We start from the raw sequence: 11,422 nt of genomic DNA on the forward strand, positions 1-11,422 counted from the left end.
TAATCCTGAAGTATCCCCGTCCTCGCCTCGTTAAAAACCTCCTCGAGAAAACCCAATTGGGACAAAACTCGAGTGAGGGAAAAAGAGTGCGACTTTGGGGACCTCGTCCTTTAAAAGTTGAAATACTTGAGGTGTGTAATGTTCCAATTGTTTGGTAGTCACTTTCCTTCCATTGTTTCTATTGTGAATGACCCTTTGTTTGCCGTTGCCGTGATTTTGTAGGGGACGTCCCCGTTTGTTCCTAGTTTGTCTTCCCGTGGATCTTTGCTTGCTTGTGTTTTAGCTTTCAGCACGTAGTCCCCGACCTTAAATGGCCTGATCTTTGCTCTTTTGTTATAGTAGCGTTATGCTTGCTGCTTTTGGACGGCCATTCTTACGTAGGCCATATCTCTTCGTTCCCCGACTTCGTCGAGTTCCTGTCTTCTACTATCATCGTTCTGTGGTCCGCTTTCGTGAAAGTATCTTAGGCTAGGCTCTCTGACCTTGACCGGTATTACTGCATCAGTCCCATAGACTAACGAGTATGTCACGATCCGAAATTCCCACCTTCGGGACCGTGATGGCGCCTAACATTTCACTTGCTAGGCAAGCCAACGTTAGAATAATATTAGCCATTTTTAAACAATTTTAAATTAATTAATAACAAGGAAACAAATGCGTAAGTAAAGTCTGAAATATAGTGAATAATCCATAATAATAGAGATGTCTAAATACCATCAGAACTGGTGTCACAAGTGCACGAGCTACTAGAATAATACAAATAAAAGTCTGAATGAAAATGAAGTTGTATGAAAGAAATACACAACTACGATAGAGTGGAAGGGGACTTCATAACTGCGAATGCCATGCAGTTATACCTCAAGTCTCCTGCGAATAGCTGAATCCGAGCAAATCCATTGTACGCCACTCAGACCAACTTCGGTATTTGCACAAAAAGTGCAGAGTGTAGTATGAGTACAACCGACCCCATGTACCCAGTAAGTGCCGAGCCTAACCTCGTCGAAGTAGTGACGAGGCTAAGGCAAGTCATTTACATTAACCTGTACGCAATAATAATACTCGATGAAGTAGTGACAAGTCTAAGGCAGGTCACTTACATTAACCTGTGTGCAACAATAATAGAAATAAAACAGGTATCTTATTTCAACAGTTGAAGCCAACTCGGCAGTCATAATCAATTATTATCTCAATCAGTTTTCGTTGCGGCGTGCAACCCGATCCCACAATGTATTCATATTTAATTCTGTTGCATCGTGCAACCCAATCCCAATATATATTTTCAATCAATTCTGTTGTGGCATGCAACCCGCTCCCCTAATATATTCATTTCAATCAATTCTGTTGCGGCGTGCAACCCGATCCTCCAATATATTCACTTTCGTTTCTATTGCGGCGTGCAACCCGCTCCTCAAATAATATAATTTACCAATTCTTATAAAAGAAATTATTCCAATAAATACAACAATTAATATAAAATTATAAGACAACAAGCATACAATAATTATGATTTATTTAGAAATAAGTAATGACAAGTAGCAATTAATTGCGGAAATTAAGGAGGAAATAGGCAATTTAATAATTAGTATGCTAAATGTCAAGTAGCAATTACGTCACATAAATCAAATAAGTATGTAGCAATTATAGCATGGATTCAAGTCATAATATTGAGCAAGGAATATGAGAGAAACAATTAATATAATAATTAATTCATGATTTAAAAAAAATTATAATTTTCAAATAATTATGCAAACAATTAATTTGACGACGTATAGACACTCGTCACCTCACCTATACGTCGTTCGCATGAATTTCACATAACAAATAATTTAAGGGTTCTATTCACTCAAGTCAAGGTTAACCACGACACTTACCTCGCTTTATAACCAAATCTAATCACAAATAATTCAATATACTCAACACGAATCGTAGAATTAATTCCATATGAATTTACTAATTTTTCGAATTAAAACTCGAAATTTATTTTAAAATCGACAGTGGGACCCACGACTCGAATCTCAATTTTTTTATGAAATCCGAACACCCGTTCTGATACGAGTTCAACCATACAAAAATTATCGAATTCCGACATCGGATTGAACTTCAAATCTTCATTTTACTTTTTTGGAAAAATTTATAAAAAACTGATTTTTTTTCTTCCATAAATTCACGGATTCATGATGTAAATGAATATGGAATCATGAAATATAATCAATATAGGATAAGGAACACTTACCCAATGTTTACCCGTAAAAATCGCGCAAAAATAGCCTTATCCGAGCTCAAAATCGTGAATAATGAAAAATGGGACGAAATCTCATTTCCAGAACTTAAGTTCTGTTGTCCAGGGATTTCTTCTTCGCAAACGCGACAGGTGACTCGCGTTCGCGAAGCACATTTTGTGTTGTTCTAGATTTCTTCTTCGCGAACGCAATCCCGGTCTCACAAACGCGAAGACCAATTTCTCCCCATGCCGGCTTTTTTCCATTCGTGAATGCGAGGCCACGATCGCGAACGCGAAGCTTTGCCCCTCGACCCTTCGCGAACGCATGCCTCCGGTCGCGAACGCGAAGCACAAAACGGGCCAGTCCAATTTTTCTCTACGCGAACGTGAGACACCCCTCGCGAAAGCGATGAAGGAAACCAGATACAGGTATCAGAAAATTCCAGCAGCTGTTTAAGTCCAAATTTCGATTTGTTAACCATCCAAAACTCACCCGAGGCCCCCGAGACCTCAACCAAATACACCAACAAGTCCTAAAATATCATTCGAACTTAGTCGAAACCTCAAATCATATCAAATAACGCTAAAACCACAAATCATACCCCAATTCAAGCTTAAGGAACCTAAGAATTTTCAACTTCTACATTCGATGCCGAAACCTATCAAATCAAGTCCGATTGACCTCAAATTTTGCACACAAGTCATAAATAACATAACGGACCTATAAAAAATTTCATAATTGGGTTCCGACCCCGATATCAATAAAAGTAAATTTGTGGTCAAACTTTAAAATCTTTAAGCCTTTAAGTTTCTAGTTTTCGTCACTAGCGATAATTCAAGCTAGGGACCTCCAAATTAAATTCTGGGCATATGCCCAAGTTCTAAATCACGATACAAACCTACCAGAACTGTCAAAATAGTGATCCGAGTTCGTTTGCTCAAAATTTGGACCAAAGTCAACTCAGTTGAGTTTTAAAGCTCTTTTTAACATTTTAATCTATTTTTTCACATAAAATCTTTTCGAAAAATTATACGAATTACGCACGCAAGTCGAGGAATAATAAATAGTACTTTTCGAGATCTTAGAATATATAAATAAATGTTTAAATTAAATATGACATTTTAGATCATCACAGGGTATGGCGTTTCCCCTGTGTTCGTTTTTGGCGTTGTTCGGTAGGCCCAGAGTACTTCTGGTAATATCTCCGGTCATAGTCCCTTGGCGTCTTCGAGCTTCTTTTTTATGATGTTCAGTATTGACTTGTTGGAGGATTCCGCTTGCCCGTTACCCGTGGGGTGGTAAGGCTTTGACAATATTCTTTTGATGTGCCATTTTTCAAAAAAGTTGGCGACTTTCTTTCGTGCTAATTGGGGTCCATTGTCGCTGTTGATTTCTTTGGAGGTCGAAACGGCATACGGTGTTCTTCCATATGAAGGTAATTACTTCATGGTCGCGTATTTGGGCGAATGTTCCTTCTTCCACCCATGTAGAGAAATAATCAGTTAAAACCAAGAGAAATCGTACATTACCTCATCCGTTCAGGAGGGGCCCCACGCTATCCATTCCCCATTTGATGAAAGGGCAAGGGGAAGTTACTAAGTGTAGATGTTTTCCTGCTTGGTGGATCATTAGGGCGTACTTCTGGCATTGCTCACATTTTTTCACAAAGTCTGCGACCTCCTTTTTCATGGTGGGCCAGTAGTATCCTGCTCGTATGAGGCACTTGACCAAAGCTCGATTGCCGGAGTGAGCTCCACAGTGGCCTTCGTATACTTCTTCAAGGACGTGCCGCGTCTGATTTGGGCCCAAGCATTTCGCTAGGGGGCCGCCATATGTCCTTTTGTACATGTCGTTGTGGACGATGTTGTACCTGGCCGCTTGCATTCGCAGCTTCTTGGCCTTTTTTTAATCATTAAGGAGTATGTCGTCCTGCAAATATGTAATAATACGGTTGCGCCAGTCCCAAGTTAGGTTTATGGTTCTTACCTCGATTTGGTTTATCGATGAGTTGAGGAGGTGGACCATATTTTGGTCTCTGGTTGTGATGTTTTTGGTGGCTGGTGCTTATTTTGCGAGGCCGTCCGCCTCGATATTCAGCGCTTGGAGGATCTGGTCGAGCTGACATTCATCAAACTAGGGTAGTAGTTTGTAAATTTCAGTCTGGTATTTTTGTAACCTTTTCTCATTAATTTGGAAAGTCCCTGTGACTTGGTTAACCATGAGCTGAGAATCGCAATACAGCCTTAGCCGCTTCGCCCCGTATTTGAGTACTAGTCTTAGTCCTGCAATTACGGCCTCATACTTGGCTTCGTTGTTAGTCATGTCCGAGCACCTAATCGACTAGCGAATCACTTTGCCTGTTGGGACTTAGAGTACGAGTCCCAGCCCAGACCCCGACGTGTTAGATGCACCGTCGGTGTATAGGACCCATAGGTCGTGTATTTGGGAAGAAGCGTGGGCATCTTCCTTTTTGACTTCGGGCAGTATATGCTCACTGAAGTCAGCGACGAAGTCGGTGAGGACCTGAGACTTTATCGTCGTTCGCGGCCGATATGTAATATCGTACTCGCTTAGTTCGATGGCCCATTTGGCCAATCTGCCTGAAAGTTCGGGTTTGTGTAAGATGCTTCTTAAGGGGAAAGTAGTGACGACCGAGATGGGGTGGCATTGGAAATACGGTCTAAGCTTCCGTGAAGCTACGACCAAGGTCAGAGCCAGTTTTTCAAGGTGGGGTTACCTCGTCTCGGCGTCGACTAGTTTCTTGCTGATGTAATAGATGGGAGATTGCATACCTTTATTTTCTTGTACTAAGACTGCGCTCACAGCTACTTCGGACACGGCGAGATAGATGAGAAGAGGTTGTCCTGGTTCCGGTTTTGAGAGCAACGATGGCGAGGACAAGTACACCTTTAACTTCTTCAGTGATTGGACACACTCATGGGTCTATTGGAGGCCGTTCTCCTTTTTGAGTACGCCGAAGAACTTGTGGCACCTATCGGAGGATCGCGAGATGAACCTTGACAGAGTGGTGATACGACTAGTTAGCCTCTAGACTTGCTTTTTGGTGGTCAAGTGCTCTGGTATACCCTCGATGGCCTTGATTTGGTCGGGATTGACCTTGATACCCCGCTACGACACTAGGAAACCCAAGAATTTTCCTAAGGCCACGCCGAATGCGCACTTTTCGGGGTTAAAAATGAGCGACCAAATAGGACGGCCATGCAATTTTTACAATCATAGCTACCCAAGACCCAAGGGGCAGACAAGGGAATATAGTCCAGCCCAGTCCAAATACTATAATTAGCCCAAAGGAAATAAAAGAAAAAGAAAAAAGAAAAGAAAAAAAAAGGCAATGAAGATACAACCATAGCGCAGAGCAGAAGCACATGGATCGTAATCCGTGTCATCTGTCTAAAGCCAAATCATCACCGTCATTTTTCACGCAATCTAACGGTTCGCATTCACGTGCGCGACAATTTTCCCCTAAAATATTCAAATTTTCATCCTCCTCTCATATCTCTAAAACTTCTCCCTCCCAAATTTCCACTATATATACACACCTTCCTTCTTCACCTGAAATCACCATTAACACAACTCATTCTCTCTCTCTAGAAATTGTATTCTTTCTTTCTCTAGAAGATCAGAAGCAATGGCCAGAACAAAGCAAACAGCCCGAAAATCAACAGGAGGAAAGGCACCAAGGAAGCAATTAGCTACAAAAGCTGCAAGGAAATCAGCACCAGCAACCGGAGGAGTGAAGAAGCCTCACCGTTTCCGCCCTGGTACAGTGGCTCTTCGTGAGATCCGAAAGTACCAGAAGAGCACTGAGCTTTTAATCCGAAAGTTACCTTTTCAAAGACTGGTCAGAGAAATTGCACAGGATTTCAAGACAGATCTTAGGTTCCAAAGCAGTGCTGTAGCTGCACTACAAGAAGCTGCTGAGGCTTACTTGGTGGGTCTCTTTGAGGATACGAACTTGTGCGCTATTCACGCTAAAAGAGTGACTATTATGCCTAAGGATATTCAGTTGGCTAGGCGTATTAGGGGTGAAAGGGCTTAATGTTTTGTTGTTATGTTTTCTGTGTTTAGGGTTATGGTGAAGTATGTATGGGGTTTCGTTGTGCTTTGCTTGAAATGTAGTGAATATTTCTAAATGAATATCAATCTTCTTATCTGCAAATGATATGACTGTTCAGTGCTTTCTCTGATTTTGGATTTATTTTGGATTTTGATTTAAAGGGAAATAAATTTCCCTAAAATATTCAAATTTGTGACGAGATGGCATTTGGAGATTAGAAGACTGAAAGCCCATACCACTACATTACGCTTTGTTCTATTCTGGTGCTTCTCAAAATACACTACATCAAAAGAGAATATACATGAAGTACCAATATGAACAGGTACAATAACTCCAATTTGTATTTCGGCTATTAAATACTTTTAAGAAAGGAACATCAACAATAAATGCATCAACTTTATAGACAAAAATCACATTTTCCCGTTTTATATAACTATAAAGAAGTGAAATAAAACTAATAAATAAGGAGCAAAGGAGGTTCTCTTCAAAATCATAGCCCATCAATGCCAAAGACAAACCCTGCATACTTCAAAAATAGTAGTAACAAGAAAATGTTAGTCTAAACCATGCGATCCTTATCATAACTAGTCCAAACCAACTTGCATGTTACAGTAAATCCTGTTGACATTGAATTAATTTCCTCAGGAAGAGGGAATATTCCAAGAACATAGCTTTTTGGACCCTTTCTTAACAAGAGTACCCTTGGTTAAGTATCATGACAATTTGAACGAGTTGTTCATGTGCTAAAGAACAAGAAAGGAGCACCTTTGTCCATCTAAAAAGGTAAACCGATGTGCCTGGATAACAAGGTTAAAGTTTGACAACCATTGTTTCAAGTTGCTACCCTCTTGCTCTGTGTCAGCTCTTGGAAAAAAACTTGGTTCCGCTGGGCCAATCCCCACCCTTGCCTCCATGGAGCCAAAGACGATGAGAAAGGGAAATCAGGGTCATAATCCTCCACATTGATAGAGGTCTTTGGGAAAAATCTCTACCTGCACTCCTAAGGTACATATATAGTTCTGCAGGTTCATGCATAGACACATTGAAGAATGAAGACAGAGAACCAAAGAACTCAAAGTCGCTATTGTTACCTCATTGCTTTACCTTGCATCCAGAGGCCAATATCCACTGATTGGTGCAGAATCTGTGGGAGGGATAGAGAAGCAAGGGCAAAGGGATTGATGTTCTTGCTATGACTAAGCAGGAGAAGCAATAACTGATCTCCTCATGCCTACTATCCTCCCTTTGTCTCCACTTGTGTTATCTACTTTCCAGTTGATGAGCTAGGATGTCACGGAAAGATGAATCTTTCAACTAGAATTAAGGATTAGTTATTCGATGCAGTGTTTTGCACATAAGATTATGCCTTTTGAGCAAACATCAAGAATGAACATAAGCTTAGATGAGGCCAATTGCTGTAACAAATGGAAAATGGTATATCCCCTATAATCTCCAATGTCAGTAAAATAAGACCTCTAAAACAAATCAACAGACTATACTTTATAAGAGATAGGTGAATTCTCTCTTTTGGAACGGAAATAGCGGATGACCACCTAGTTTTTGGAGCTGCGGAATGGGGATGCCCTCACTTTCTATTTTAAAATAGGGGCCAAAATAAAACTAGTTTAGTGGAATCGTACAAGAAAATTCAGAGATGTACCTTGTTTTCAAACTTGATAATTTAAAATCAAGAATTGCATTGAGCTACAACAATCAGTGTTAATCTCATAAATAATGAATCTAGTGTACACAAAAGTTATGGACATAATATATCAATGTGTCTCAACATTATTGCTTTCAAACTATAAGAATGACTTATCTTTTAATACAACATCGTTGTACCCGAATATTCTCACAAAACAAGAGATCAACTGCTCCTGGATCACTTCTTCAGAAGGAAGCTCTACATCTGCCTCTTTCTTCAAAGATGTAACACCTTTATCCGCAATCCCACAAGGCACAATATGCTTAAAATAGCTTAAATCGGGATCCATATTGAATGCTAATCCATGAGACGTAATCCCAGATGATATTCGAACTCCAATTGCACCAATCTTTCTGTCCTCAACCCAAACCCCTGTTTCGCATCTTTGTCCAACCTGTGCTTTCACACCATATATAGATGCTAATTCAATCATGGTTAGCTCAAGCTTCTCCACATACTTTCGAGCCCCCAAACCAATATCGCGCAACGAAACAATAGGATACAAGATCGCCTGGTGAGGACCATGAAAAGTAATGTCACCTCCTCTTTGTGTATAGTGAAGTTCTGCCCCCATGGCTTTGAGCTCCGAATCAGGTATGAGTAGATTGTGAACTGTTTGCCTTTTGCCAAGAGTATAAGTAGGTGAATGTTGAAGAGATAATAGGGTATCAGTAATTTTAAGGGCTTTTCTATCAGATGCTAGCTTCTCTTGCAGCTTCAGTGCCTCCAAGTAATTGACGGTGCCCATTTTCCAAACCTCAAGGCTTCGCCTCATTCTTCTGTAAATCATGGAACAATCAGTCATTCATGTGAATTCAGAAAACACCAATGCCACAAACAAAACTAGGAATCCCCCGTTTGTTGCAGAGTCCACGTATGAATCTAAGTCAGCATGAAAGTGGAGACCCTTAGCAGTAATAAAACTGGTACAAACTGACAAGCATGAGAAGCAGAATAAGTGAGTTGTGCTCTTATTGTGGTGGCAAGAGTAGCCTCTGAGGACACAATTCCAACTTGATTTGTTTTCACATAGTAAAGACAAAGATGACACATTACAAGAAAAACGACGAAGTATGCACCAAAGAGTATAACATAAGGAGATGAAACTAAGAGTATAACATAAGAGGATTATGGAAAATTCAATATGTGAACTGGAGATGTCCTCCTCAATCTCGGTTGCTTTGAGACCTGGAAAGTTTAGCTTTTATAAGTCACATAATCTCTCAACATCAAAATGAAAGGTTTGATAAATTAATTGAGCACACACCGTCAAATGAACAATCCTGGATTGATAGCAAAAGAACAGAATAAATTAGCAGTCAGCTATATATGGTCAACCAATCCTAACTTTTCACAAAATCCCAGTTGCCATTTTCTAGTTACCAATTAGATGTAAAACCAATATACTGCTAATACTACCCTTGAAAACATATGAGTCAATTTGTAGAATATCCCATTACTTAATTTTGTAGAATTACATCGAAATATCCACCAAGAATGGATCTTTTTTTCTCTTCCAATTTACAGCCTTCCGATGGAGTTATATTTTTTGAGGATTTCTTGGTCAATAAGGTAAAATTTTCAATACATTTCTAATTGTGAACGAGAGAGAAGTACTTCAATACATTCTTCAATCTAGAAATCAGAGAAACACTAGGAAAGAAAAGAAAGCTACAAAACATATCTCTACACTATAATCAGCAATGGTGAGAACCTGTAATCAGAGAGTGACACACCAAAAGCCTATTGTCCGGTCAATTCTCTGTTCAAATTTCTGTCCGGCGTCGGTGAGAGCAGCTACTCCAACCCATCCACACCTCTCCCTCTATCTATTTCGTTGCCTATGGGATTTGGAAAATTTTATGTTATGTCTCGCACAAAGGGATAAAACTTGTGCGAAACTAATTAACAACATGACAAATGTATGGTGGTCCTTGTCAGCAAAAATAATTCTCACTCTTATATTTGCTTCTTTTAATTCTTTCCTCTCTGTTTCTCTCTCAATGTTACTCTTACATTTCCAAATCTACAGAGGCAATGGTTACCCACAATAATTGTTTTAAATTTTGAGGAATATTTGAAAAAAACTTAAAAATTACTATAGAATATTGGTGAGATTTATAATTAATAGGATATGTTACTGGTGAAAAATTATTCAAAGTTGATGTCTAAACTAAATAATTATAAAATTATGCACTTCATTTGTTCTAATTTATATGGCATAGTTTGAATAAATATGAAGTTTATAAATGAAAGAAATTTTTTTAAAACACGTAATTTAAGATATTTCATAACATGTGTGGCTATCAAAATTTTAAAATTTATAATATTAAACACGTCATAACTTTTATATTATTATAAAAAAATTCATTAAGGATAAAATTAAAAGTTTAAATTGTCCAAACTTAAAAAAATTATATATCACTATTTGAAAAACAAAAGGTTGCCGAAGGCATTTTCACGCCTAAGCTTGGATAAGAATGCTGAGTAAAAAGCTTGAAGAGAAATTCAACAACAAGGAGGTACGAAAAGTCCAACTACCCCAAAGCTATTGTAACAAGATAAAATGCTCTTTAGCTCTGTAGCGAATAATTAAACTAATTATTACTCCTATTAATAACATCGGAATTTACCCTTAAATTTTTCAAAACAACTTTTTAAAAATTAAAATGTTATTGTAAATTATAAGGAGTCATTTGGTTCAATAATAAGGTTAACCCATGGGATTATAATCTCACTTTCTATATGGGATAATTAATCCTAAGTTTTTTATGTAGGTTTTATCCTGGTTTAAGTTAATACTTACAATCAAACGTGAAATAAAATTAATATCAAATTTTATACTGGGATAAACCCTTAAGGTTCATTTGGTATGATGGATAAACAAATATAATTTTGGAATAAAAATTATATTACCTTATCTCTTTTTTGGTTACTAATCTTGGGATAAGTTATCACAAGATTAAAAATAGTACCGAGATAACTTGTACCTGTCAGAGGATAGAATAATAATTTCAGAATAAATTAGTAAAATTGATAATTCAAGAATTAATACAATATCAAACAATCAATAAAAAATAATATAAGTATAATTAGTTCCAGCACAACTTGTTTTCAAACCAAATGACACCTTAATTCTTGTAACTAAACGGGGCCGGAACCAAAGTGTGGTTCTTTTGGACTCAAACAACACAAATAGGTTTTAAAAAAACTGGGCACCATTTTATATATAGCGCGGTTATTTACCGCGCTATACCTTAAAGCTTTGTTCGTTAAGGTATAGCGCAGTGAATAACCGCACTATATATAAAATGTGTCCCCACCAATAATTCATCTGCACTTAACTGACCCACCAATAATTCATATGGGTATAGCGCCTATTATGCATACGCTATACATCAAATAATTGTACCTAGG

At 38.4% G+C, this 11,422-nt stretch overlaps 2 protein-coding genes across 2 annotated transcripts; one reads left to right on the top strand and one right to left on the bottom strand.

The window, feature by feature from the left end:
* Positions 1 to 5,782: 5,782 nt before the first annotated feature.
* On the top strand, positions 5,783 to 6,399 carry LOC107831322 (histone H3.2). Its single transcript, XM_016659084.2, has one exon. It carries the CDS (start codon positions 5,872 to 5,874, stop codon positions 6,280 to 6,282), a length of 411 nt encoding a protein of 136 aa, XP_016514570.1. The 5' UTR covers positions 5,783 to 5,871; the 3' UTR covers positions 6,283 to 6,399.
* Positions 6,400 to 7,961: 1,562 nt separating this feature from the next.
* Positions 7,962 to 9,883, bottom strand: LOC107831321 (octanoyltransferase LIP2, mitochondrial-like). The gene is made up of 2 exons (XM_016659082.2): positions 9,720 to 9,883; positions 7,962 to 8,784 (listed from the first exon to the last, which is right to left on the bottom strand). The coding sequence occupies exon 2, from the start codon at positions 8,778 to 8,780 to the stop codon at positions 8,103 to 8,105; it is 678 nt and encodes a 225-aa protein (XP_016514568.1). The 5' UTR covers positions 8,781 to 8,784; positions 9,720 to 9,883; the 3' UTR covers positions 7,962 to 8,102.
* Positions 9,884 to 11,422: the final 1,539 nt, after the last annotated feature.

The sequence above is a fragment of the Nicotiana tabacum genome, chromosome 15 (assembly GCF_000715075.1).
Source record: "Nicotiana tabacum cultivar K326 chromosome 15, ASM71507v2, whole genome shotgun sequence".
Classification (NCBI taxonomy): Eukaryota; Viridiplantae; Streptophyta; class Magnoliopsida; order Solanales; family Solanaceae; genus Nicotiana; species Nicotiana tabacum.

What these genes read in the sequence shown, in the direction of transcription:
- LOC107831322 (XM_016659084.2), top strand. Translation starts at nt 5,872, where the DNA reads ATGGCCAGAACAAAGCAAACAGCCCGAAAATCAACAGGAGGAAAGGCA.
- LOC107831321 (XM_016659082.2), bottom strand. Translation starts at nt 8,780, where the DNA reads ATGAGGCGAAGCCTTGAGGTTTGGAAAATGGGCACCGTCAATTACTTG.